This window comes from Cladophialophora bantiana (genome assembly GCF_000835475.1).
Source record: "Cladophialophora bantiana CBS 173.52 unplaced genomic scaffold supercont1.4, whole genome shotgun sequence".
In the NCBI taxonomy this organism is placed as follows: domain Eukaryota; kingdom Fungi; phylum Ascomycota; class Eurotiomycetes; order Chaetothyriales; family Herpotrichiellaceae; genus Cladophialophora; species Cladophialophora bantiana.
In genome coordinates this window covers 731,061-757,776 of record NW_015971578.1, presented here as the reverse complement: position 1 = coordinate 757,776, position 26,716 = coordinate 731,061, and the positions used below count along the sequence as shown (strand labels likewise).

The following is a 26,716-nucleotide window of genomic DNA, read 5'->3' as shown; positions in this document are numbered from 1 at the left end:
GACACCACGCAGCGGCGGCGATCCCGAATCTTTGTTCGTCCGTGGCGCAGGGTCCGTCGAGGGCTCGATGTTACGGTCGGAGAAGACGGCAGAGATGCAGCCACTCACAATGATGATGGGCTTCTGCAATGGGCAAAGTGTCGGGTGCCACAACTGTAAGAGCTTGATGGGCGTCATGGGGGCGTGATCCTTCGCAATGGCCCGAAGCCGGAACGGGACATGATCTGTGGGGGGGGTAGCAGGGGTCTCTATCAAGGCTGATGGTGGATGCTGAACAGGCACGGGGTCCGTACAGACTAGCTGCCAACTAAGCCCTCAACTGCCCAATGACCCCTAATGACAAACCACTAGATAACACTAGAGAGCACCTAGCGCGGTAACTAGACCCAGATAGCCCACTAACTACCCAATGCACTGACTACTGTGGTAAACTGTGACGTCCTCTATCTCCATCTCTCCCTCCTCTACCTCCTGCCGATACACCTAGGTAGCTCCTCCTCGTCTTCCCCAGTCATCGACCACTCCGTGCCGTCAACATGCCTGTTCACCAGCATATAGTTTCTTCTTTCGGCTTCGCCTCTCGATCTCTTGATCCACACTTAGATACCACCACTGATGCCACCTGCTGCTCGATAGTGGCCTCCCAGGTCCCTGTCCAGAAAAAATGTTATATACCCACCCCTCTGTCTTTCCCTCAGAGTGTCCCAACCCTTGTCCCAGAGCCAACACCAAAGTCAATTCTCTCTTCTCTCGAGCGACAGCGACAATGGATACTCCTCCCGAGAAGAAGATCATCGAAGAAAATCTTGGGCCTGAAGCCGCCCGCTCATACTCGATCCATGAAGCTCCACTCGATGCGACCCCGAAGTCACGATGGGAACGAACATGGCCTGTCATTGCCTGCGGTGCAGGATTGTTCTCTGATGGCTACCTCAATGGCGTATGCACCTCCGCTCCCCGGGGTAACGCAAGCCTGACTGACAGTTGCTTCTCCTAGGTCATTGGTTCTGTCAACACCATGCTCAAGACCATCTACAAAGACGAATACGTCAAATCGGATGCGCAAAACAACGTCTCCTCGATCGCCTTCGCGGGCACTGTCGTCGGCCAACTCGTCTTTGGTTACCTGTCCGACCATTGGTCCCGTCGACACTCGCTCCTGATCTCCACCATCATCCTGATCGTCTTTGCCGCCCTGGGCGCAGGCTCGTACGGCGCCGGCGGCAGTATTCAAGGTCTGTTCGCCGCATTGGCGGCCTACCGCTTTCTTCTTGGCATTGGTATTGGAGGAGAGTACCCAGCTGGCTCGGTCGCGTGCGCAGAGAGCACCGGGGAACTTAAGAACGGCCACCGGAACCGATGGTTCATCTGCTTCACCAATCTGGCCATTGACGTCGGTTTCGTCGTCGCCGCCTTCGTGCCCATGATCTTGGCCTTGATCTTTACCGACCACCACCTCCGCGCTGCCTGGCGCATAGCGTTGGGCTTGGGCGTCATTCCTCCCTTGTCACTGCTATACCTCCGGATCAAGCTGCAAGAACCCGAAGAATACCACCGCAACAAGATGAACCACTACCCATACTGGCTGATCCTCAAGTTCTACTGGTGGCGTCTGATCATCGTCTCCCTGATCTGGTTCATCTATGACTTCTCTGCCTACTCCTTCAGCATCTACTCTTCCTCGTGGCTAGCCTTCCTGCTCCCCGCCGACGCACCCCTCTGGAAATCCTTTGGCTGGAACACGGTCATCAACCTGTTCTACGTCCCCGGTGCTGTCATCGGCGCTTTCCTTTCTGACTGGATCGGCCCCAAGAACTGCCTCATCGTCGGTGTCTTCCTGCAGGGCATCGTCGGCTTCATCATGACCGCCATCTACAAACATCTCGACCAGGCCTCGCAGGTCGGCGGTTTCGTCGTCATGTACGGCATCTTTCTGGCCCTCGGCGAAATCGGGCCCGGCGACAACATCGGCCTGGTCGCCTCAAAGACCTCGGCCACCTCGGTGCGCGGCATGTACTACGGTATCGCCGCTGCCTGCGGAAAGATCGGTGCCTTCGTCGGGAACTACATTTTCCCCGACATCATCAAGGCCGCCGGTGACAACGTCATCAAGCAGGGTCAATACCCCTTCTACGTCTCCAGCGCCCTGTGCATCTTCTCCGGGCTTATTGCCCTCTTTTTCCTCCCCCAAATCGGCCAGGACACCATCACCGAGGAAGACGAGCGCTTCAAGGCCTACCTGGTCCGCCACGGCTACGACACCTCCACCCTCGGCACCAAAAAGTACCACGAGGAGAAGGTCCTGGCCGTCGAAAGGGCCCAAAGGATGTGAGCTTGCCGTGTACGGAGCAGTCTAGTAAGTGTAGTAAAACTTTCTTAGCAACCTATCGACTCATCAGTCAACTTGCTTTGACAAAGTCCGGGCGCGAGCTGAAAAGCCATGGATCTGTATACGTCCGCGCGAGCCAGCGTCTTCCGACTGCCTCTTATGATGGATGACGCCTAGGTGGTTAAGAAAGATAACCTGATAGGATTAGGTACCAAACAGAGAGCAGAAGCGTTATTCAATTAATTTGATTGATGAATGATTGATTAATACAGCGTCTCGTGCCTCCTCCTGCCCTGTTCTATCTGCTTGCCGACTCGAATTTGGGTTTCCATAACATTGTCACATTGAAGACAGGGAACGGAAAGTCCATTCTTTTTCTTGCTGGTTGGTCCACTTCGATCTATTCGCTACGAGCCGTACTTTAGCAGTAGTACATGCCATCGAGCATGGACTGGAGATACTTAGGGCCCTTGAGTGGGTGCGCGTGCCGTATTACGTCTTGGTAGCCTTCGCACCATTACCCCCATCCATCCATTCCATTCCATTCCATTCGATCTCGCGCCCGTTTCGGCACCTAGCCACCCATGCTACAGAATCCCCAAAGGCCATTTCCTCCCAAATATCTCGTTTCTCCGCCACGGACTAGTCCTGCGTATGCCGCCGGAGGGCACTCTTTGCCAGCTACTTACCTGTGTGAGGGGGACAGGCCGTGTATGCATCTCACGTTCTGCTTCCTTCGAGAATAGCTCGGCCCAACTCGGCTCTTGACTTCCTAGCATGCCTCTGGATGTGCTTCTGCACCTCATCTTTGAATGCGACCTCGTCCCAGTAGAAATTCAACGTCACGACGGTGTTGATGGGATCCGTGAACTCAGGCACGAGGAGGAGGCCGAAGATGGTATCCAAGATTTGCTTGTTGGTGGTGTCAACGGTCCAGTTCCGGTCGAAAATAGAGTGACTAGAGCGAAAGAAAAAAAGGATAGGTTAGTTCCAACCCAAACGACTGCGAACTTAAGAGCTAAATCGGAATCAGGAAGGAACCTTACCAAATTCTTCCGTGTCTGTTGACGTTGGGGTGAAAGATGGGAGTGATAAAGCGTCCACTTGGTGCTTTTCGTGGATAGTCCTCCCCCATGTCCAGATATAGGACAAATGCTCCACTAGCGTACGCCGAACCACTCGGGCCTTGCAGAGCAATCTTCCAGAACCCCATATTGATCTCAGAGATGTACACGTCGTACGAAGGATGAGAGTGATTGGCAATGTCGCGAATTTCCTCCAAGAGTCTCCGGGACCGAATCGACGAGCTCGAAGATTGCGCCTGCTCAGAAAATCTTGACCCCCCTGTTCTTTCGAAGCGACCGATTTGGATAAATGTGTCACTGAGATTCTCATGTGTCTTGCGATCTGGAAAATCATCCCTGGTAACGGGGTCGGCCCTTGCAGAATGAGTGGTGCGAGGAAAGCTAAAAAATGAGGCCGACATAGGCCGATATATTCGTGGTCGTTCATGGATCGACAGCACCGGCTCCAGCTCGCACAATGCAGAAGCCTCTTCGACAGAGTTGGGTACAAATTTGTATCCACCTGTAAGATAAGAGACCGTTCGCAAGGCAGAATTATTCTCCTCTCCGATGCAGACCGAGTCCACAACAATGTCATGCTGTATCAATGTCCGGCAGACATCCTCAACCTTCTTAACTGAGCTCGTATATTGGCCATCAGATAGGCATATGATTCTTTTCTTGACCTCAGGGTAGCGTCGACCGGATTCGATCAGATGATCTGCCGCCAGTGCAACAGAATCCCATAGAGCAGTGTCACCTTCTTCCTTCATACTATCCACTGCCTGTCGAAAATTCTCGATGACGCTCGTCACTCGCTGCGAGATGCTCACCGCTGTCCCGAAGGTGACCAGGCCGACATTCGTGGGGAAATTGTACGCAATTAATCGGTTGATGAATTGCGAGAAGACCTGTTTAGTCACCGCCATTCTTGATAAGACCTTCTGCTTCTGCAGTTCACGTTGCTCGAGTTCCTCCGGACTCTCGTATTTGTATAGTCTGACTTTCAGAACTCGATGACGGTCATACTGGTAGAGCTCTCCCGGGATCGTGTCTGAGTCTGATTCTGAGTTCGATTCTGGGTCCGAGTCTGAGTCTGACTCCTTAGCCGCGTCGCGTATGCGTCCATAGATCTCTTCATGTTCTTGGATCTTTGTGCGAGGAAGGTCCCACAAATGTTCGGACAAGGAAGCCCAAGAATCGTGTATGGTGCCAATGGCAACGGCATCGCCGCCATCTCTAAGGCCTGTCCATGGAGACTTATCATAATCACAATCAACAGCACAGTCTTGAATGTCAAATCTCCAGTTGCGGAAAATAATCGAAGCGAAGGTAATTTCAGAGTTCAGCGGTACCCAGTAATTGAATGACTCCTCTGAAAAGTCATGGGCGCCGTATACTCGAATGAGACACATTTGCTCTTGACTCGTTGAGACTCCGGCAGTTTCACCGTGTGGGGTGTAGTTTGGACTGATGGTGATAGTCTGGCTGCCTACCATACCCTTTTGAACCATATTCTCTTCAGAGCAAGGCAGGTGGACACCTCCCATGTATAGCGAGAATCTGGCGTAAAGGCCTCGCATTCCTCGGAAGGCGATCTTGTGTAGGTCCAACAGCCGTGCCGATCCCGGAATCTGTCTGCTGAAGCGGACTGAGGGTCCAACGAAGTCAATGATAGTTCCTGACTGGCGTGCGGAGAGTCGGGTACGCTTAGGCGTCGAGGGCAAAGAATTGATGACATCTTCTGCCTTTACCCAGGCCTTGATTTGATTCGCCATGACTTCATTATGCCTCAAAGTCGTGTCTTCGATGGGAAGCCCCGTCAATGGCGAGCTTTTGCGGACTCGATACCACCTCTCGATTGCCTTTCTGTCGAACATAAAACCATCCGATGTATCCACTGGGTCTTCGAAGATGACTTGGCTAATTGGACAGAGGTACTCCTGAGGGACGGCGCAAAAGTCGCCTAGTTCTACCACCTCCTGGGCTGAGGAGGATGGGGAGCCACCGGGCAAATCATCACCATAAGACCACGTGAATTCTTTTGATTCAAACGATGGATCCTCGGCAGTGAAAAGCAGAAAGTCGGACAAAGCTCTTTCATGGAGATTCAATCCGGTAAGGGTTCTCCGTAGAGAATTCATTTGCCGCTCGGTAGACGAGGTACGAGAAAATGCGAACGTAGCCCATCGGGACTTTCTACGTCGCTTGGTCGCCAAGTGAACAAGCTCTCGACTTATCAAGGTTCTCAGAAACTCGAGAATATCCCTCACGACGTCATGGCGATTGAACGGATAGTGGTGAACAATATGAAGGATGTCCTCATAAGATTCGTGGCCGCGTAACCAGGACTTGATCTCCTCTAACGGAACTTCTGTATCGTCTTCATCATCCAAGACAACGTCGTGATCAACACTGGAACAGAGTGGGCCGTCGTCGTCGCCCTCCTCTAGCTCCGGAAAACCCGATGACTCGTTCATGCTTTGACTGCAGTCCACGCAGAAGACAACTAGTTCAGTTGGAAGGGAGTCCTTGTGGCGGAAGCTTGCGCTGAAAAGATCGAAGACATGTGTCCCATCCGTCTTGCGAGCCAGCAGGATTGGCTCCAGCACCTGAGCAATGATTGTTACATCAACATTCTCCTCAGCTCCGGTCAACGGGTGAAACACTGCGTGATCGTGGCCTGGCGCAGCGCAGGCAGCCCTTCCCGTATAAACCGCCAAGTTGCCATTCCGGTCGAGGGTCAGGCACGGAGCCTTCGCGTCTGACAACTGACGCGGTGCGACGACGACGAGCTTGGTCTCCTCGCACAAAGAAGCAAGGTATGCAATGTCGCAAGATAGACTCTTTACGTCAAGAGAGCGCGATTGAACAGCTGCGCACTCACCAATTGCCGCTCCCAACGCATCTGCATCGTAGTATGGTGCCTCTAGAGCCGCGCCACCGTAGAGCAGGGCTACACGGATCCGAACAGAATCTTCCTGGCTGCGGTCCGTGAGGTAGCTTGAAGGATATTCTTTCAGGGGCCCGGAAATGGAGAATGCCTCGAAGACACCCTTGTTAACTAAGCCCACATTCGTCAAAACCGGCTCGGTGACTACCTCTAGCGTTTTGACATCCCTCAAGTCAACGGTATGATACCCCGAAATGTAGGGTAGTCTAGACCTTGATGCCTCTGCTGTGCCCGGACCTGCATGTTCCGGAGCTTGCTGCCGTCGAACGTTATGGAGAATCAGTCCAAGGACCAGTCTGGCACCTTCCAAGCTCCGCCTCGGATCGTTCGATATGAGGTTCTGAGGTATCAGTTCCTCTGCCACTCCAGCAATGCTCTGCACAAGAGCGGCACTTTCGTTTGACTTGAGGCTCTTCCCATCCATCAAAATGTGGGCGGCCCTCACCGCCGGCGGGAAGCGGGTGAGTATGTGGAGCGTGCTGAGAACTTCATTTTGACGGCGGTCATCAAAATCTTCAGATCCGACGAGATGTGAAAATACTCGAAGTGATGCTAGAACAGCAGCCATACCACGGTCGGATTGGACCGATGGCAACCTCCAGTGGCAAGCAGCTGTGAATATAGCATCTTTCCCATTTCCTTTCTTCTCGTTCGCGTCGTATGTCCACTCGACGGCGTAGAGCGTAAGGATACCGTTGATGGCGATTTCAGCCAATCCAGCATTTTCAAGTGTCAGGTCAAGATTGTGGGTGTTGATAGGGCCTTCGATGGTGTGAAGATCGAGTCTGGTACGGAAGGCACCTCGGCAGGACTGTGAGCTGACGCCATTTGGTTGATGCCTCGCGGTGGCACAAACAGCCACGACGGGCAGTCGGTTATAAGCGTCACCGTCTTCGAGACCTCCCTTGAAAAACACGGCTTTTGCATGGGTGAAATTTTCTCCGAATCGATCAGCAAGCCTCGCCATCAGCGCTGGGTGATTGTTCGATGCCAGTTCCAGCTTCTCAATGTGGCCATTCCCAGAGACAACCCAGACATGAGCAGAAGATGTTGTGTAACAGTGTTTTGCCGTGTAACAGGACGAGGGACATTCATACTCCACTCCGCTGTTGAGACACTGAGAGTGGATAACATGGCCACAGGAGAGGTCTGACCGGCGGAGAATGTATGAGTGGCACAAGCCTGCCTCCTTTGTATCGTTATGAGAGCTAACAGGTTTGTGGCATCGAGCGCATGGTATCATTCCGGAGATGCGCGATGAAGTAAAGCAACAGCCTGTGCAGTTTTGAACCTCGCAAGGAATCTTTTCCCATTCACCTCTCTTCACTAGAAGCTCAGCTAACTTGCAATTGCATTCAGCATCCATCGGTTGTTCAGGCGGGACAGTCGGCAGGCGGAGATATTGAGCAACATCATCTTTGATCTCTCTCAAAGTTGAGGAAGGTGGGTAATAGCGGCCGTCTTTCAGGAGGGGGATATGGCGGAATTCGGGATTTCGTTGTGCTAGAGCTGGGGTGATGATTTGGATCTGAAGTGCACCGACAACGGAAAGTTGATCATCATCAAGCTGAGCGCCTGCTAGCGGGCCATCGAGAAAGATGACGAAAAGCACGTCTGATGTGGTGATCACATCCTGGACAATGTCGTCTGCCTCGATCAGGTAGCCATCATCCGAGCCTAGGCAGAGTTTCAAATGATCTTGTCGAACGTAGGAAGGCAAGGAGCGGTACTTGGAGGCACGTTGTATGACAGTAGCCGTTAGATCCGAGAATGCACGACTGCCATCAAACGGTACGACAAGGTCAAGCCTATCGCCCTTTGGGGGGATCAAAGCGACCCTGTATGGTGCCATTCTGAGAGTTAATGTCCCATGGGTACCAGACGGTGACTGAGATATCGGTTCGAGGTAGTCAAGATTGTAAGTGAGCAAAAGAGATTGGAACGACGAAGAGGACGGCTGATTGAGGTGAAGAACAGCCGCAATTGAGAACTTGCGCTACTTGTAAGTATCATCGCCTGATGGTGAGGCAGCCTCAAGGCAGTGAAGTAGTGAGGAGCCTGAGACTGAGGCGCATTTGAGGTGAATTTTTGAAGAGTGGTAGGGCGTCGGGGGGAGCACTATCTGGAAGGAATGGAACACGAACTTCAGGAACAGATTACCAGTAATTCACCCGTCTTTGTTTCTTTGTAATTTCATCGGGCTAAAAGGAGGAGGCTTGTAGATGTGCTCCTCTCCTTGGGCGCAACCCCGCCTCAACTGGATGAACACGAGGTGGAAGTGCAGGGCCAGCCGCAACAAGGCGCAAGGCTGCCTTGCATCTGGGCTGCCTGCCAGGGGATGGGCACCAATGAGAAGCGATGGCAATGCATCGTTCTGGCAGTTGGTTCCAGCGCCCTTGGAATCCCACTGGACTACATCAGGAGCCAGCAGCACAGCTCCCAGACGCAGATTGGCTTTCAAGCGAAGCTCGACACAGCTCTTCTGTCGAGATGGAACAGACAAGTGGGGCGGCGTGATGAAAACCCGGCTCAGCCTTGTCAGCCCACGTCGAAGCCGACATTGCCCCCATCATTCACTGCGAACAGTGGTTCATTACGCTGTAATGGGTGGTAGATTTTACTCGTGGCTCTCAGAGACGTAAAAGTGAAGGGGAAAGCGAAACAGACCCCCGCCCCCGGTTCTACAGCTGTCCACAACATCGGTAAAAGCTCATGCGCTCCCCCGTACAAATTACGGTGGCGCACTAGTCCAGGACGAACACTAGGCTGGCTTTTGATGCGCGTTCTCCGACTTGTGGTGATATTTACACCAAAGCCACACCTCACGCCGCTTGCATTTGCAGCCTCTTTCGATTGCTCTTGTAGCTCCTACGACTCTATCCGGCCATCCTGCGCAATGGGTTCAGATCCTCAGTTTGCCAAATATCCCGACCTGACCCTCGCTCAGCACATCTTCTCCCTTGCGAATGCGCCTCGCACCGCCCAGCCAGTGTCCTTGAACTACCTTCAAAATGCAATCAAAAACCAGAAGATGGCGCCGTTATATCGGCATTTGGCTCATCCTTCTGATGGAGTGCTAAATTCGATGGGAGAGAGCACGGCTCAACCACCACAGCCACCACCAAAGCCTGCTGCCCGACGTGCGTCGCTAGTGTCCAGCAATCTATTACCGCCGAAGAGGCCCGTACCTTCCGGCATCCTGCCTTGGGACGAATCGCTGTATGAAGAACTCAAAGCCGACAACGCAAAGGAGCTAGAGCAGTTCCAGAAAGAGGAGGAAGAAGCTGAAGAAAAGGCGGGAGAAACAGAGATACAAGCAGCTCGAAGCAAGCGTGCAGAGTTCTGGGCTCGAGTTGGCGACAAGGTGAGCTGGGAGACCGTATTGTGAAGCGACACCTTTCTAATCAGGCGCTAGGACAAAGCCATTGCTGCATATGAAAAAGTCTTCGACAAGACTGGTCCGCTCGGCACAAAGATTGATATTGTCCTTGCCATCATTCGCATTGGGATCTTCTTCAACGACAAAGCGTTCACCAAGAAACAAATTGAACGTGCAAATATCCTGGTGGAAAGTGGCGGAGACTGGGATCGAAGAAATCGATTAAAAGCCTACAAGGGCCTGCACCTCCTCACTGTCCGATCCTACAACCTTGCCGCTCCTTTACTGCTCGACAGTCTCTCCACATTCACTAGCTACGAGCTGTGCAGCTATTCTTCGCTCGTCGTGTACGCCGTGCTTGCAGGGTCCCTGTCCCTCAAGCGAGTTGATTTCAAGGCCAAAGTTGTTGATGCGCCCGAAATAAAAGCAATCTTGGGGAATAGCGAGGACAAAGTCCCAGGCGCAGATGAAGAGATGAAGGATGCGTCTGCAGCAACAGCAGAACGTGCTTCGGGTCTGGTCAATGTGAACGCACTAGGAACGAGCAGTGCAGCGCAGTCGCAGACCGAAGCCCCTGTGGATGTTTCCTCTCTGGGGGAATTAGTCAACAGCCTCTACAACGGCAACTATCGCAATTTCTTCCTGGCATTGGCGGCTGTGGAAGAAAACTTCTTGACGCAAGATCGGTACCTGTATGAGCACCGAGCCTGGTTTGTGCGAGAAATGCGGCTGCGAGGATATCAACAGCTCCTGCAATCTTACCGGGTGGTGGGCCTGAGAACGATGGCACAGGCATTTGGGGTCAGTGTGGATTTCTTGGACAGAGACCTGGCCAAGTTCATTGCGGGTGGTCGGGTGAGTTGCACAATCGACCGCGTGCAGGGAACCATCGAGACAACCCGCCCGGATGACAAGAACAAGCAGTATGCAGACGTTGTGAAACAAGGGGATGCCCTGATCACCAAGCTGCAGAAGTATGGCCAGGCCGTGAGGCTGAGAGGTAGCGAGCGAGCTTGAGCAGCAGTCGCCATGTGCAGAGCATCACCAATCTGGGAGAGAGTGGGAAGCGCCAGGCGTTTTAGACCGGATCGCAGGAAGACATCACGGCATGGATTGTGTCATGTACCATACTATCATCATACTGCGATGGCCATGAGGTTTCATTCAAAAGGAAAAAGGAATGTAGCTGAGGGCACGGAGCATGCCGGCCAGCGACAAGTCCTCATCCGAGGAGGCTTGATCGGACAATTCAGTCGGCTTCTCCTTGTCTCTCTGTCCTCCAATTAATTCATGTCGGCTCTCGAAGCCCCTGTTGGACGCCGAGAAAGGCCTGCAGCAACCCCTTGGAGCTGTGGCGTCCCCCACACTCAACGATAAGATAGACGGGATGAAGGCTTTCCCCATGTTGCCCATGTGCCCATGTGCCCATGACGAGACGAGATTGACGCCAGCCAGATCCTCGATAGCAGCCTGCCGGGGCGATCGTGTGCGTGCGCCCCTTGTTTTCCTCCGACGACCTGCCCCATCTCGAATCATGTCCCATTGCCTCACAGCTGGCTGCTTCAGAGCCTTCTGCAGAATTTGATATCTTGAGTTTGGCAGCTCCCGATATCGCTTTGCCTGCTCCAAATCTGACGGTCAAATCACTGACTCCCCAAGAAGCGGCCCCCCACTCCTGATCTCGAGGATCTGCCGTATCCATTGTACCAGAAAAATGCCCTCGCCCACGGCCACCGCGTCACGAGCGTCCTCTGCGTTGCTGCGAGCTCAACGTTTATCCAGTGAACTTGCCATCAGCCGCAGGGCGCTGTCTACCGCAAGTCCAACACCTCTTTCACGGCCAGCACAGCAGCCAAGCCCATCACAAGGTGAGAAGAGCGAAGTCGCAGCTGCCCTGGTTGATTTCTTTTTTGCACACCACCTGTGACTCGACTTGCTCGACCAAGCTAGTTGCTTCTGTGCACCCGACCATTTTTCGCCTCTCCCGTACCCAAGTATCTGGTGACCAGCGTATAACTAACATTTACAATCCCCCAGGTCCTTGTCCTCCCTTCAGATCTACACCTCGATCCTGCCGCCGCAACATGTCGTCAACACCCGCCCGCCGCAGTTTAACCATCCATAACATCAACCCCCATGTGAGGGCAGCAAAGTATGCCGTCCGAGGCGAACTGGCGATCAAGTCGGAAGAATACCGCTCCAAGTTGAAGCGAGGAGATCCTCCTACACCTCCAGAGAACCCTCTGCCCTTTGACACGGTCATCTCGGCCAACATTGGCAACCCGCAGCAACTCGACCAGAAACCCATCACGTTTTTCCGGCAAGTCCTTGCCCTGCTGGAGCATCCAGCATTGCTGAACAATGAGGAAGCTCTGAAGTCGAGTTTTGGCTACAAACAAGATGCCATAGATCGGGCCCGCTGGCTGCTGAAGGAAATCCAGTCGGTGGGAGCATATTCGCAGTCTGCGGGCGCTCCTGGCATTCGCCAATCGGTGGCCAACTTCATTGCGCGCAGAGATGGCTTCCCGGCGAACAAGGACGATATCTACCTGTCTGCTGGTGCCTCGTCAGGAGTCAACACTCTCCTCCACATCATCTGCAGTAAGCCCGAGACGGGCGTGCTCGTCCCTATACCACAATATCCTCTCTATACCGCCACTCTGACTATTCTCAATGCTCGTTGTGTGCCTTACTATCTGGACGAGTCTCAGGCTTGGAGCACGGAGCTGTCCATAATCAAGCACGCGTATGACGAGGCAATCAGGCTAGGCACTGATGTGCGTGCCATCGTTGTCATCAACCCTGGAAACCCAACCGGTGCCTCGCTGTCTGAAAAGGATGTCGAGGACACGATAAAGTTTGCTGCAGAGAAGAATCTTGTCATCATGGCCGATGAGGTCTACCAAACCAACGTCTTCGTCGGCCAATTCCATTCCTTCAAGGGTGCCTTGCGGAGGATGCAGCAAAGGGAACCAGGCCGGTACGACACGGTCGAACTTGCATCCCTGAACTCGGTCTCCAAAGGTATGGTGGGCGAATGTGGGCACCGTGCTGGTTACTTTGAACTTGTGGGCTTTGACCAACAGGTCCAGGCCGAAATCTACAAGTTCATCAGTATCATGCTGTGCCCTCCCGTCATTGGTCAATGTCTCCTGGATCTCGTGGTCGACCCTCCCAAGCCCGGGGACCCCAGCTTCGAGCTTTACGATCAGGAATACAACAGTGTCAGGAACGGGCTGAAAGAGCGCGCCTGGGCACTCTACCGAGCGTTCAAGGAAATGGAGGGTGTCGAAGTGGGAGAGCCACAGGTATGTCGACCTTTTTGCCACCTAACCATTGTTCTCTGCCTTTTCGCTTACATTGACCATGACAGGGCTCCATGTATCTTTTCCCCACCATTACCGTTTCGGACAAAGCAGTTCAGGCTGCGAAAGAGGCAGATCGTACCCCTGACGAATTCTATTGCCTCCGTCTCCTCGACGCCACGGGTATCTGTGTTGTCCCGGGTTCCGGTTTCGGGCAGAAACCGGGCACACTACATCTTCGAACCACCTTCCTCGCTCCTGGAACAGATTGGGTTGGCCGATGGACCAAATTCCACAAAGAATTCATGGACAAATACAGATAGCCAAAAACCCCTCGAAAGGGGAGGAGAAATTTGCATCCCCGGTGTGGGTGCCGACTTTGGAATTCCCGCCTTATCATTATACCTTGTCCTGGAACTGTATGATATCAATCTGCTCCTGTTCAATATTCACAGTACTCGCAAGTACACTGCACTCTCGCCTCTTCATCCAAAAACTCATTGACAAGTCTCGCACAATGACCGTGATATTCGAACATAAACCCGTGGCCAGACTCCGGGTACATATGTATGTGTACGTTGGGATTGGTCGGGCTGATCTTCTGCCACAGCAGAATACTGTTTTGTTCCGGCACAAGCTTGTCTCTCTGGCCGCACAGGATCAAGACGGGACACCTGATCTCGCCCAGTCGGTCATAAGAGCCTTCATCGCGATGGTTGAGACCGTACCACCTCATCATCGCAGTGATCTGCCCATCGATATCACTTGTCGACATGAACGGCCACATCGAGGAGCAGCTTGTGATCCGGTTCCACCATTTCTCCCCAGTTTTCTGTCTCTCTTCACTAAGTCCAAAGAAGCCGGCGAGGAAGCCGGCCTTGGTCTCGCCGTCGGTCGTCGCATTCGTCAGATTCTGGAAGTAATGCATGTCACCGCTTTCTACACCTGGCCCCTGACTCGGCGCAGTGCCCGCAAGGATAAGTTTTCTGATCATGCCCGGGGGTGCGTCAAGGGCTAACATCTGCCCGATGAAGCCGCCCATGCTGAAGCCCAACACATCGATCTGCTTGAAACCTAGGGCGCTGATCAATGCAATGATTTCTCTGGCCCAGAACGTGAAAGACGGAGGCTTCGAAGGCGTTGGCGATGGCGCCTGCTTGCGTCGAGGCTCGGCTCTCGCGGTTCTTTTGCTCCCCTGGAGGGTCTGGGGATCTACACTGCCGTGGTTGTCTAACAAGAGAAGTCTCCGCTGGGAGGCAAGGGCATTGATCAAGGCGGGATCCCAGAAATCCAGGCGACTGCGGAAGTGTGTTGGCAAAAATAAGGGGACATCGTCTTCTTGCTTGCGAGTGCCGAAGAGCCTGTATGCAAAAGTGCTGTTGTTGACTCTGAGGATTCGGACTGGGGCAGTCGCGTAGGCTACATTTTCCAGTTCGGCCATGACTTCGACCTCTATCTAGGGTTGTTAGTTTTATTGCGCAGGAAAGATGTTCTTTGCCGTGGTGTTTGGGTTAATAAACCCTCGTCTAGGCCTTTTAATATCGGCGGCCATCTACGCCAACTGAAGACAGGCAGCGCCTCGACGCTCGACGCTTATGACAGCTTCGGCGTGTAGCTGCGAGGAACAAGACTTGAGCGGAGCCCGAAACCATTTGTGGCTGTTGTCCAGCCCCATTTTGTGCCTCGACCATTGTGCTGCACACTGATTATTCACATGCATCACGACCAGTTGGGGCGACCCAAGAGCCAAAGACCCAGAACACTCCCAAGCAAGTTGGCGAAGTCTCCCCGGGGCCTAAACTTATTCAGGCAGTTCAGGTCGGTGCTGGGGGAGCGACAGCCTCTTACGATACACGTCCAAGCTTCGACCTGGCCGTAAAGGACACTTCTCTTTCCTGCGCCAGACGAGGTTGTCGAGCGATGTGAACCCCAAAGTTACGTCGAGGTAAAAAAACACTACGAGGAAGCCCGAAATCGATTTTCCACAAAGATTTTTGGGGGGCTGTCATTCAGCCAAGGCTGTCATTTAGTATATAACAAGTGTCTCCAAAAACTATCTTGGTGTCACTGCATGCTCGGAGCTTCGGAGTGCCCTAGAGCCACGTGTAAAAGGGGCGTGTTCCTTTCCTCCACACTCTTCCTGCATTGTCCGGGTTTCTGAAGGCTCAAGAGCCGAATAAACGAGCGTTTTCTCTCCTCCACACTAATTCCTGCATGAACGTTTCCCAGTCGCGGACGACGCAACAAGACTCGAATGACAATCATGCCTGGAAGAACTCGAGCAAGTCCTTGTTGATGTCATCTGGGACGAGGTTGGGCAAAGCATGAGCACCGCCGGGATAGACTTTCAATGTTCCGTGCTGGAGCAGCTTGATCGATTCATACGCGCTTGCCGCGATGGGGACGATTTGGTCGTCATCACTTGGGATTTGCCGTTAGCACGCGAAGTTAAAGGGAGGTAGGTTTACTTACCCATGGATGACCAGGACCGGAATGTCAATCTTCTTCAGATCCTCCCTCATATCGGTCTCCGAGAAGACGCGAGTGCACTCGTAGGCATTCTTGAATCCACACAACATGCCCTGCTGCCACCAGCTCCAGATTTGACCCTGGCTCACATGGGCACCTTGACGGTTGTATCCAAAGAACGGTCCGGTGGGCACGTCGAGGAAGAATTGCGCGCGATTGTTCTCCATCGCTGCCCTGAAGCCATCAAAGACACTCATTGGCAAACCCAGCGGGTTGGTGTCGGTCTTGAGCATCAGGGGTGGAATTGCGGCCACAAGGACAGCCTTGCGGACCCTGCTGCTGCCGTGGCGGCCGAGAAAACGGGTCACTTCTCCACCGCCTGTAGAGTGGCCGACCACTGTGTGAATTTAGCACCTCGGTCCCTCGCCCCAAAATTTGCCGAGATTGGGGGAAGGGGGTTGGGACAAGAAACTAGACAAAACACTCACTCATGACATCCTTGAGGTCCAAATGCTCCAAGAGGGCGAGCAAGTCGTCGGCGTAAGTGTCCATGTCGTTCCCAACCCATGGCTGACTGGACCGTCCGTGGCCGCTACGGTCATGCGCAACCACGCGGAAGCCTTTGTTGGCCAAAAAGAACATTTGCGCTTCCCAGTTGTCGGCGTTCAAGGGCCATCCGTGGGAGAAAACAACGGTTGGGCCGTCTTTGTTGCCCCAGTCCTTGTAGTAGATCTCGGTGCCATCCTTCACGATGATCGAAGGCATCTCGCTGGGCCGATGAAGTTCTGGCGACGGAGCTCGTAAGTTGTTTTGAGACGTTGTCAATGGTTTCGTCGTCAATGGATCTGGTCGAGTGCGCTATGGACAAGAGGCTGATACAGGCGGAGGTAAAGTTTCATCCCTCTTATACCTTTTCATCCTCTCACATCTTCTTCGGGTCTGGCGCGGTGTCTCGATCGAAGCTGAATTGTCAACCCACGATAAGCCATCATCGGCTGCCCGGTCTTGCGCTCGTTCTTGACAAATGTCCTGTGATTGATGTGGATTGCCATTCTTTTCCTGTGTCTTGGTCGAAAGGACACGGAGAAGGATCGGTCTTCTCTTCGGTGGCTGCAGACAGCAAGAGCCATGGACAACGATGAGCTTGGTGTAGAGAGAACAGGCAGGAAGCTAGCTGGGGAAGGAGACATATGGAATTGCATGCCGCCCAACCCCGAGGATGTCTCTGGATGCCTCTGGCTAGTGAACCTCTCCACCTCGATCTCTTCCACCTGGGCTAACACGATAGAGTGAGAGTGTGGGGAAGGAGACAACACGTCAACCGAACAAGCATGACTGGCACGTCTTCGCTCGGAACTCGGGCATCGGGGAAGAGCAGCTTCCAATTCCAAATTGGGGTTTCGGTAACATCTAGGTCTATACGTGTGTCTCGAATTCGTGTTTTCAACGGCCAAGAGAATGTACGTTTCCACCTCCCTTGGACCTGCATTCCATGGCGAAAATTCGGATTGTCCCGATCCCAATATCTCCGCTTCTGGACCTGTCCATTATTCTACGCCGCACAAGTATCAGCTTGCATTTTCCGAGGTGCAGAGGGGAGCCCTGTCCTCCTAGTCGCCCGGGGGTTATCTAGGCGGGCACTTCACCCAGGCAAGCCCGGCGAATATTCGGACACTAAGCAGCCAACTGCGATAGAGATCATATTGGCGATATTACCACCACACTACAATGTGTGCCGTGTTGACGGTTCTCGACGTTGGCTCTTTGTCTAGCTGGGGAAATAACGACGCTGCCTTCTAATTGTATACAGGCGATTTCTCGGCTGTTCAATAGCCGCGAGGCGGCTCCGTGGACGAAATGCCCTGCCGACGAACCACCTCGCTTCCTGTACAATGGATATGTACTATACAGACGAAGATGTGGAATCCCGCGGACAGTCCTAAGAAGCCTGATACCAATTTCAACAGGGCTAGTGCAGGATCCTGGGGGTGGCAACAAGCGCTCCATGCTCCTTCCACGGCTCGGTCCAACCTAGGCTGGGAGAGCTGTAAAGAAAGCCAAGGACAGTGAGGCCCACGCTCGCGTTGCCCGGCACGGGAAGCACAAATGGGGCTTTGGTATCCAGCGTACGGTGGTGATATGCGAGCAGGAGCTGCTGTCCGGCATCGCCGCCGATGATCTGGGCCAGGGAGAAGGTGTACCCGGCGCTCTGGGATATGCGAGTTATTGTGCTGTGATTCTTGCCGGCGCTGGCAACGTGACCATTCCACATGCCCAAGCAGATTGAGAGCTAGTGCGCCCCGTACAACACTTTGATAGCTAGGGCGCTGGTCGATGTGTTGCTGGTCGATGTGTTGCTGGTCGATGAGCTGGTGTCGACCTATAAGGATTCTGACAGTCAGCTGGTTACACCGCAACGCAGTTCAGGATTCCGGCACTCTCGTGTGTCAAGTTCCAGGCGGGGGTGTTGTCGTTGGCACATTCTTTTTGCGGAACGAGGCTCATAAGCAAATCCGTCTCATTGACCCTGACAAGCCCGCTTGACGTCCAAAGCCACTTCAGCTTCTGCACCTGTGCGGTTCAACCAGCACCTCCCGCTCGCATCCCGAGGGCGTCCCGAAGTGAGGTGGTGAAACCTACCGTCAATATCGCCAATCCTTCAAGCGAAACGCGCGATATACCCGCGCACAAAGCGACAACGAACAAGATCAAAGCGACGAGGGTCACGATCTCGCAGCCGAAGAGGAATCCGAGGTGAGAGGTCCAGAACCGCGCCACCTTGTAGCGCTCATGGGATGCGTACCTAGCAGCGATGATGGATCATTCTCCCGGCTCGTCTACCCGTCTAATTAACTCATCTATCTATCCGGTTATCTACCCAGCCGACACACAAGGCTGGGCTCAAAGGAGGCGGGGTTTCCCGAGCTCTTTTCCCACAAATATCTCACGACACTCCTCGCCCATCCACACCCCATTTATCCCGACATTTCTAGCTGCTGCTGCTGCTGCTGCTTCTCCCGCTTTCTCCTCCTCCAAGACCCCTCCTTAGACAACCATTCTGAATTTCAACTTATCTTCGCGTACAATGTCGTCCTTCATGGCTTCCAGCTCGTCCACGTCCCAGGTTACACTGAGGTACCGCCCACTCAACCACTCCCTTCTCTCGCGGGTCAACCAGGTCAACCAGCCGCCGCACAGACCAATGTCCTCGGTCAGGCGCGTGTCCCAGGCATCGCCTTTCTTCGTCGAATGGTTCGCCGTCTGTGGCGTCAGGACCGCGCCAGGGTGCACGGCGAAGGCCAGCAGTCCTTCGTCCTTGTGGTCCTCAGCCATGTGCTCGACCATGCGATTGTTGCCGAGTTTTGCCACGTTATACGCCGTCGGCGTGAAACTGCTCTCGGTCAACTGGCTCGCAAGACTCGTGATGACGATGTAACTCCTCACTTTGCTGGGGTTCTCCGGTTCGATGAGCAGCGGCGTGAAGTACTTGGCGACATAGTAGCTGCCCAGCAGATTGATGTCGATAACGCGCTTGAAGTCGTCGTCTTCGACGATGCCCTTGGGGAGGCGCCGGTTCGTCTTCTCCCCCGTGTTCGGGTCCGTGTCGTATAGATACTTCGAGATGATACCGGCGTTTGCAATGACCACGTCCAATCGCCCGTTCCACTTCTCTCGGACCTTTTCTGCGAGCGTCTTGACAGCCTCCGGCTTCGTCGTGTCACAGACCTCCGACAGGATCTCTAACTTCGGGTTCACCTCCTTCAGCTGCTTCTCCAGGGCCTCAAGATCACTCTGCGTTCGACTCGAGATGCAGATGCCAGTCGCTCCGGCACGCGCGTAAGCAAGGGAGATCTTTCCAGGACGTTAGAACCTTGGACCGGCCAAGCTAGAACTTTCGAAAGGGCGGCGGCATGGAAGGACAAATACTGAGACAGGAGACAGATGGCCTTCCCCGAACCACCATGTACAGTACGGCTCATACACCAGGAGAGGTTTCGAGGTTGAGGACGACTTACGTAGACACCCAGACCCTTGCCCGCGCCCGTGACGACCACGACGTAGGGCGTCGAGCGATTGTTTTCTGGAAGCGTCGGCCCCTCGGCTTCGTGATGGAGTGTCGGCGTGAATCGTTGGCCATAGTGATCAGGAAACGGGAACGCCATCGTAATCTCTCTCTATATTTTACCCTTTTCCTTTAAATCGTCTCCAGAACCGGTGCAGGTGATCAGAGTAATAGTTCAGCTGAGGACCCCCACCGGTAGACGACGGCTCGGGATTAGATTTCGTTTGTCAGGGACCAATCTCGAGGAGAGCTGCCGGCTCCTGCGAACTGCAGCTCGACTTGCACCTGTGGTTTCTTCGATTATTGAACGACTGTCTTATTCCTCGGAACCGAGTACACGAGTATGACGAGCGGAGCCTTGTTCTGTGCGTATGTGTGTGTTGGCCTGCCGGCTCCTTCGTTGGACGAAGCTGGCCGACTTTCTTGGATCTCTGAAAAGCGAGACGACAGTCTATCTGGCAACGACGGCGCTCAAGTCTTGCCTCAGGATCTATTGCTCCGTTGGCAAAGGTCAAGCGCGATCTAGGACGGCAATCGATATGGAAGCCTCTATTGCACCATCTTCCCCGCACACGGGAAGCGAGAGATAGCCATCCTCGGCTGTTGCTCTCAAAGGTCGGCATAGAACCAGCCCCACAAGGGCTGTTTGAATCCAGCATTACAAGGAAACTGTTTGGCGGTGACGCCCTGGTGCGTCCTTGCGTCATCCCCTATACAAACTCAGCCTTACTTACCTAATACCAATACTCGCCAGGGCCTAGGTGAATACCGTGATACACCAAGACGGGTTCCTTTTCATTCATCGAATTGTTTTCAACGAACTCGCAGTGGATCGCTATACCCTCTTGAATAGCCCATGGCGCATATTTTCACAGGAGGGCCATCTCCCGTACGAGGCCTGACTTCACCCAGCCCCTGGCAAAGTTCCGACCTGTCCACAGGAGCACGGCGATCCACCAGACCCTTCCTACAACGGGGTCGTACCACTTTTGAACGGGCGATCCTTTCCTTTTCCTTGCTTTGCCCACAACCATGATAACTATCCCCTCTAGCACGACTGCGACACTATTCCAGGCGAAGAACTTAGCTTCTCCAGTCGCCATTCTCCAGTCGCCAGCAAGAACACCGCGAACAGAGAAGGTGTGGACCAATGCAGAAACCAAGAAGGCGCCAATGACCTTTCCAACGTCGGCCGGTTGATCGGGGCCTTTGCCAAGGAGTTTGCGTTCCAACCATTCCCCCGGCCATACACCATAGACCAGAAATAACCTTGCAAACAGCCTGTGCCAACCAAAACTCCAGAATTTCCGTACGCTTGTGATCTGCCATGGCCTTGTCGTGTATAGTGGAGGAAAGAAGGCAAGCGGATTTGGTGCAAGTGGATTGAGCATGATCGCGAAGAGAGAATGTCCGAAAGAGAACGCAGCCATAAGGAATGCGCCTAGTGCCACCGTCAACAGTAGTTGCAGGGCCATAGGTAAACGGTGGTCGAACAGGTCATAGGCAGAATACATGTCCCAAGGTGCGTCCCGTGTTAGCATAAGATAGCGTACATAGACGGTTCTGATAACAGCCCAGCTGACGAGGAGAACTGGAGTGACATGGACGACTATGCTGTGAACGCGGTTGTGGACGGTGGGAAGCCAGGTTTTGCGAGTGTGCCGCACATCTGCAGTAGTCCAGGTGAAGCCAATGCCACGCATGGAGAGTTCAAGCTCAAGAGCCCATGCCGCACGATCCAGAAGCGTTGTTGGCCAACCACTTTCTGTTATCGCTGTCTCCAAGACTGGCACCGGATCTGGACCTGAGAAGGATCTTCGGAGAGCCGATCGCACAGCGGAACCAGACCGGATAGCAAGAGCTGGTGCTGACTTTTTGAATCTTGAAACATCGTCGTTGCCTGAATCTCTGGAGATTTCTTCCTGTGAATCGCCGGTATGGTGGAAAGGATCAATGACTCCGCCATTTGACCATTCCTTGTCTTTTGCTTCCGCCATTGGTTCCGAAGAGTCCTCCCTCGGAATGTGATGATACTTGACCCGCCGTGGGATGTGTCCAAACAAGTACGGGCTTATGAAGAATGCATCAAGAACCCTGCATCCACCGTAGAGGCCTACAAGACCCAATTGGTACGTCAAGCCAATGCTCTGCGGGACATGATATACGAGTGGTAGGCGAAAGAACAGCACTCCGGCGACCAGGGCGAGGCAATTCCGGAGAATCTTCACAGGAAGACTATCGACTGCCGGCGGCGGAGGGGGAGCGAGGAGGAGGAGCGCAAGGTAGTAGATGATAGGCGGGAGAATGGCGCCTAGCAAGGTGAGCGGTTTCGTATTGGGGATTGGATGGAGACCAGGTCGAGGGTTCGAGTCTGAGAGCGACTCCTGCAGCGAGGCAAGCCATTGCAGTGGCTGGAAAGCCATCATTCACTGTAACGGAGGTTGCTGTAGGTTGCTCTAGGTTGTAAAGCAGCACATTAGTTCAACTTTGGTCGAAGCTGGAGTCACCTTTGAGCCTGTGATTCGAGAAAAGCGTGTCTCGGTTCATCACGGCTGGCCCCTTCTGAGGCTTCACTCGCATTCAGGTTTCAAAATACTTTTGAGGTGATCGATATGAAGCAACAGTGACATCAGCACTATTGGTTCGTGCCAAGTTCGTGAGAAATCGCGAACGTCGCAAACAGTGGGCGCAGGGGCGATCGCTCCGACGCGCCGCTCTAATTCGAATCCGTTTCTCACTCCCAGTTGCCCCGGTTCCCCTGAATCTCTTAGGGCGGCGACATCAACGCTGGCTCAGCTGGTTGCATACGAGGTACCGAGCTCGCGAGCATCGAGTCCAAAGTCGAATTCGGACACAGAAGCATAAATTCCCTCTGAGCTGTGGTCCTTTGTTTGATTTTCCCGTTTTATATGAAGGCCGCCCAGATCATCTTTGAAGTAGGTTGCTACACGTCTTCTCGGTTTACTCGGTGACAATGGACGGGCCCAAAAAGGTTAAGGAAAGACCTACTTTAAGTTGCTTAGTTGCTGTCGCCATCTCTAACAATATCCATTCCTTGAGAAAAGCTTGCTGTCTGCCTATATCCGAAGAAAGGCCAATCAATCACCACTGGTTCCGCTATCGGAAAACAATCTTAATAGTACCGAGTTAGGCCAGTGTTGGAATACCTTGGCGGCTGAGCATGGTCTGCCACCAGCCGACTTTCAACCACTTCGCCGGTCTGGCAGTCACCCGATGGTCGCAGGCTGAGAATGAACGAGCCTTCCGGGATATCTCTCGACTTTCACGATCTCTTCCAGGCTCTCATCCGTTCGCGGCGCCCGGCATCGGTGGTTTTCGGCAATAATTGCAGCCTCGATACAGAGACTCCACAGGCCAGAAAAAGAGTACCTCCAAGATAGTCTTGCCAGTGCTTTGAGACTGACATCTCCTTTAGTAGGTTCCTTCTCGAGATATAATTGGTTCTCCTCGCTGGTTAGTGGGGCAGCTCACCCTTCAAAGAGACTAGCAAGGAGCCTTCTGGATTTGGTCCAGAACTTTACCCTCCGTTGCATTTAATTGAATCGGATGAGAAATCCTTTGAATGTTAGTCTAATGGGGTGGGAATAGAAGAAACAGAAGACAAAGAGACAGAGGATGACGAAAGTGATGATTGCAGCGATCCAGGAACTCAAAGTGGGACAGCTCAAAGTTAAGGACGGGCAGTTAGCGAGGCATCTCGAGACGAACTAAGTTGTCCTGGCAGGCCTCGGAGATGGCAGAAGGAAAGCTAAGTGCAGGAGGTTGGCCGATCTGTTAGAGCTCCGGGCGATCTTCGCCGTAGCATTCCCTTTCATGCACCCCGATTCATCCGATCTTTATTTGACGGAGGAAGAAGACATCGAGATGCCATGGCTTAACGGCAATGGGCACTACAGCAATGCTGCAAGACTGCGAAATAGTACAGCACCGAGAGGGATGAAGTCGAAGCTCAAAACAAGCAATCCTTCTCGCTCATTGTGGAATAGTTGTCGGTTTCGATTCAGGGCAGGGCCCATGGAAGCTAGTGGAGCTTACTGGTCGAATCCAACCCCCGTCTATAGCAATTTGTGAATCGGCGATGTTGCCGAGGACGATAGACCACCTCTGCCTCAACAGGAGGGCATCTTGAAGGTGAAAATTCCACACCAAAGGCACGGACAGACGGACGGCTATTGCGTACATGGTCCTTCGGGCCTCGCAAACAAGCTCATCCCAGAGAAAGCGAAGCAATCTATCTCATTAAATACTAGTACCCTGATCACAATCCTCCCCAGGTCCTCAAAGAGGGTCGATCTGCCATGTTTTAAAATCAATACTAGTACTGATTAGTACTGCTATGGAGAGTCCGAGTAACAACAGCGCGCATGCACGCATCATTCCTGCAGAGATCAAGCGAAGTCGATATTGATGTCGTCCAGAGCGATTGAGTCCGCATTGTCATCCATAAAGACATCGATCAGGACGGGAGAAAGCCCGTCACCGCCGGTCCATGTGAACGTGTACGTGAGTTGCTGCCAGTCTGATGGTCCCGTGTTAGAGAGGGTGAAATCCGTGCTGAAGCCAATGTTGGTGACAATCTGGACGCGCACGCTCGAAAAGCCGGCACACGAGCCCGCGCCGTTGCAGTCGCCAATGGCCCAGAGCGAGATTGTGTAATCCGCTCCGTTGCAGAATTCGGGGGACTGCGCGATTCGGGCTTCCACTGGCGAAGTACCCGTGTTTGTCAATTGCCTGGAAACAAGGAAGGAGAGAAAAAATTGTTGTCAGCCGCATGCGTAACCAAGCTGGAAACAAACGAATAGCGTTGGAGCGAAAAAGGAGAAAAAGAAATGAGAGTAATTACGTACAAATAGTTATTGCCGGAATGCGGGACAAATATACCAGTGCCTGCTGTCGCAACCGTGCGGGTAATCCCGGGGTTAAAGGCAGAGTACACCCAAGGGTCTATGTCTGTAGTGCTGTCCTCGAATCCACCGTTTGCTAGAGTCGGAGTCGGGCAGCTGTTGGAGCTAGTAGTAGTGGTAGTCGTTGTAGTGGTGGTAGTGGTGGTAGTGGTAGTGGTAGAAGTAGTAGTAGTGGTGGTGGTGGTGGTGGTAGTGGTAGTGGTTGTTGTAGGAGGCGTTGTGGTGGTGGTGGTCGTTGTAGAAGTAGCCGTGAAACTGGTAGTGGTAGTAGTAGTTGTAGTTGACAGAGTTGTTGACGTTGTGGTTGGCGTGGAGCTTGTGGTTATGGATGTCGTGGGAGAGTTCGTGCTAGATGTCGTTGGGCTATGGATCTTGGTCAGCGGAAACGATTCAATTCCCAAGTTTTGGCGGTGAGAAACTCGTCCCGGTCGGTTCGATAAAAGGTGTTTATGCCTTGCGAATCCAACACTTCACGTGTAGAGCCGGGGAGGGTAGCATACCGTGACTTTGTTGTCTTGAAGGTTGTAGTTGTGGTAACTGGGATGCTGGGCCAAGTTGGAAAGCTTGGTTGAGGCCATCCTGGTGGTCCTCCACCTGGAGGGCCAGGCTGCGGAAATCCAGGAGATCCCGGCCAGCCTGGAGAGTTGCCTCCAGGAGGACCAGGATCAGGAAATCCTGGTCCGCCTGGCCCTCCCGGCCCGCCTTGTCCAGGGAACCCGGGAAGCCAATCAGGAAGGGCAAGACCTTGAATACCGAGGGCAAAGAGCGAAAGCAAAAGAAGTTTGTTGGTAACCATGGTTGTCTCTTTTCGTGGACGATTCCAACAGCAACAGGGATCAAAACGAACGGCAGGGGTGGGGAATCGGGGGTTCGAAGGAGTGACGCCACTAAAGAGGCCCAAAAACAGGTTAAAAAGGAGCGTTTGAAGGGAACAGACAAAGAAGGCAGCGAAGGAGATGGAATGGGCTTATGTCCATTATATTGTCTTTTCAGCCCGCAACGTGCTCAGGGTCGAAGGACAATTATCAACCATCAGCGCATGCGCCGCCCAAGGGATTCGTTGCGCCTCTTTGCAGGCGGGTAAATGACTTTGTCTTAGCCGTTGAGCATGACCATCAACACCTTAGGTATGGTAATTTCGGTTCGCTTGTTGTTGGCGATTGGGAGCGAGCATCACGAGAGGTGAACCCCCAAGTTGGGTAACGGTCGTCATTGAACCAGTCTCGAAAGAGTCTGGAGGATGTCGTGGCGGAGGTGGCACAAGCTTTTTCGGGAAGCCAATCTCGCATCGCCCCCTTTTGCCCGACTCACCGAACCCTGATCCCTAAGCTTGAATATAAAGCTATAGCCAAGCTTTGCGGGGTTGAGTTCCTGTATCTGGGCAACTAAACTGTTCAAATACTAGCGCCGCTTGCAATTCAAGGCCCTGACGTCAGCTCCTTGTCGTACATGTGGTACCTGATATCGCGGGTTGCCGCCATAGCCTTCTCGTTTCCTCTATGCGAAGCCTCCCCATAGATTCGATACTTTGTTTGCAACATTCGATTGCAGCACCTATCGCCCTTGGTCGCCACAGCTCCCTATGTCCAGCGTTTCTTAATGGACGTGGTGGGATGTGTCTCGGACAGACGTAATATGTTCGATGTAGCGCCATCAACCATAAAATAGGTAGGTAGGACTGACACTGTTTGCGCATAGGCAGCATATGTTTTTTTGTAATGATGAGGTATCACGTTGTCGAGGTCCTCGTCAACACGAGCTTGGGGATGACTTGGCGTCCAGGAACGCCAGATGTTCCTTTTTGTTGTTGCGTGGAATGGCGATGGGCACTCGGTACTGAGGCTGATTGCATCCTGTTACCAAAATGTTCAATGCGCGGGTCGAGCAGATGCTTCTCGAATGGATGATCTTGACCAGAATCGCTGCTTCTAGCCTTTCTCTGAACTTTCTCACATCCTCATCACGCTTTAATGACCTATAGCACTTGATCTGGTACAACATGGCCTAAAGAGCATCGAGATGACTTGATCGGCAAGTGCTTTCGTGCCTGCAAAGCACATCATTCAACATCTTCTCAGCTTGGTCGAACTTCTAGGCATCGAGAAATGCATACGCCAGATATAACTTGCTAAATAAAGGTCCCAGCTAAACAAAGGTCCCAGCTAAACAAAGGTCCCAGCTAAACAAAGGTCCCAGCTAAACAAAGGTCCCAGCTAAACAAAGGTCCCA

The 26,716-nt window shown here is 53.1% G+C and overlaps 10 protein-coding genes across 10 annotated transcripts; 3 read left to right on the top strand and 7 right to left on the bottom strand.

The window, feature by feature from the left end:
• Positions 1-766: 766 nt before the first annotated feature.
• On the top strand, positions 767-2,332 carry Z519_03060 (uncharacterized protein; the record flags this gene model as incomplete). Its single annotated transcript, XM_016760813.1, has 2 exons — positions 767-940; positions 998-2,332. 2 exons carry the CDS (start codon positions 767-769, stop codon positions 2,330-2,332), a joined length of 1,509 nt encoding a protein of 502 aa, XP_016622663.1.
• A 717-nt stretch (positions 2,333-3,049) lies between these two features.
• Z519_03059 (uncharacterized protein) lies at positions 3,050-8,198 on the bottom strand (the record flags this gene model as incomplete). The annotated part of the gene is made up of 2 exons (XM_016760812.1): positions 3,050-3,287; positions 3,376-8,198. The coding sequence occupies 2 exons, from the start codon at positions 8,196-8,198 to the stop codon at positions 3,050-3,052; spliced, it is 5,061 nt and encodes a 1,686-aa protein (XP_016622662.1).
• Positions 8,199-9,242: 1,044 nt separating this feature from the next.
• Positions 9,243-10,742, top strand: Z519_03058 (uncharacterized protein; the record flags this gene model as incomplete). Its single annotated transcript, XM_016760811.1, has 2 exons — positions 9,243-9,710; positions 9,762-10,742. The coding sequence occupies 2 exons, from the start codon at positions 9,243-9,245 to the stop codon at positions 10,740-10,742; spliced, it is 1,449 nt and encodes a 482-aa protein (XP_016622661.1).
• A 1,067-nt stretch (positions 10,743-11,809) lies between these two features.
• Z519_03057 (uncharacterized protein) lies at positions 11,810-13,353 on the top strand (the record flags this gene model as incomplete). The annotated part of the gene is made up of 2 exons (XM_016760810.1): positions 11,810-13,033; positions 13,099-13,353. The coding sequence occupies 2 exons, from the start codon at positions 11,810-11,812 to the stop codon at positions 13,351-13,353; spliced, it is 1,479 nt and encodes a 492-aa protein (XP_016622660.1).
• Positions 13,354-13,472: 119 nt separating this feature from the next.
• Positions 13,473-14,471, bottom strand: Z519_03056 (uncharacterized protein; the record flags this gene model as incomplete). Its single annotated transcript, XM_016760809.1, has 1 exon — positions 13,473-14,471. The coding sequence occupies one exon, from the start codon at positions 14,469-14,471 to the stop codon at positions 13,473-13,475; it is 999 nt and encodes a 332-aa protein (XP_016622659.1).
• An 820-nt stretch (positions 14,472-15,291) lies between these two features.
• Positions 15,292-16,264, bottom strand: Z519_03055 (uncharacterized protein; the record flags this gene model as incomplete). Its single annotated transcript, XM_016760808.1, has 3 exons — positions 15,292-15,451; positions 15,503-15,896; positions 15,988-16,264. The coding sequence occupies 3 exons, from the start codon at positions 16,262-16,264 to the stop codon at positions 15,292-15,294; spliced, it is 831 nt and encodes a 276-aa protein (XP_016622658.1).
• Positions 16,265-17,468: 1,204 nt separating this feature from the next.
• Z519_03054 (uncharacterized protein) lies at positions 17,469-17,771 on the bottom strand (the record flags this gene model as incomplete). The annotated part of the gene is made up of 1 exon (XM_016760807.1): positions 17,469-17,771. One exon carries the CDS (start codon positions 17,769-17,771, stop codon positions 17,469-17,471), a length of 303 nt encoding a protein of 100 aa, XP_016622657.1.
• Positions 17,772-18,544: 773 nt separating this feature from the next.
• Z519_03053 (uncharacterized protein) lies at positions 18,545-19,662 on the bottom strand (the record flags this gene model as incomplete). Its single annotated transcript, XM_016760806.1, has 2 exons — positions 18,545-19,351; positions 19,516-19,662. The coding sequence occupies 2 exons, from the start codon at positions 19,660-19,662 to the stop codon at positions 18,545-18,547; spliced, it is 954 nt and encodes a 317-aa protein (XP_016622656.1).
• A 769-nt stretch (positions 19,663-20,431) lies between these two features.
• Positions 20,432-21,985, bottom strand: Z519_03052 (uncharacterized protein; the record flags this gene model as incomplete). The annotated part of the gene is made up of 1 exon (XM_016760805.1): positions 20,432-21,985. The coding sequence occupies one exon, from the start codon at positions 21,983-21,985 to the stop codon at positions 20,432-20,434; it is 1,554 nt and encodes a 517-aa protein (XP_016622655.1).
• Positions 21,986-23,971: 1,986 nt separating this feature from the next.
• On the bottom strand, positions 23,972-25,283 carry Z519_03051 (uncharacterized protein; the record flags this gene model as incomplete). The annotated part of the gene is made up of 3 exons (XM_016760804.1): positions 23,972-24,314; positions 24,431-24,850; positions 24,988-25,283. 3 exons carry the CDS (start codon positions 25,281-25,283, stop codon positions 23,972-23,974), a joined length of 1,059 nt encoding a protein of 352 aa, XP_016622654.1.
• Between the last annotated feature and the right edge of the window lie 1,433 nt (positions 25,284-26,716).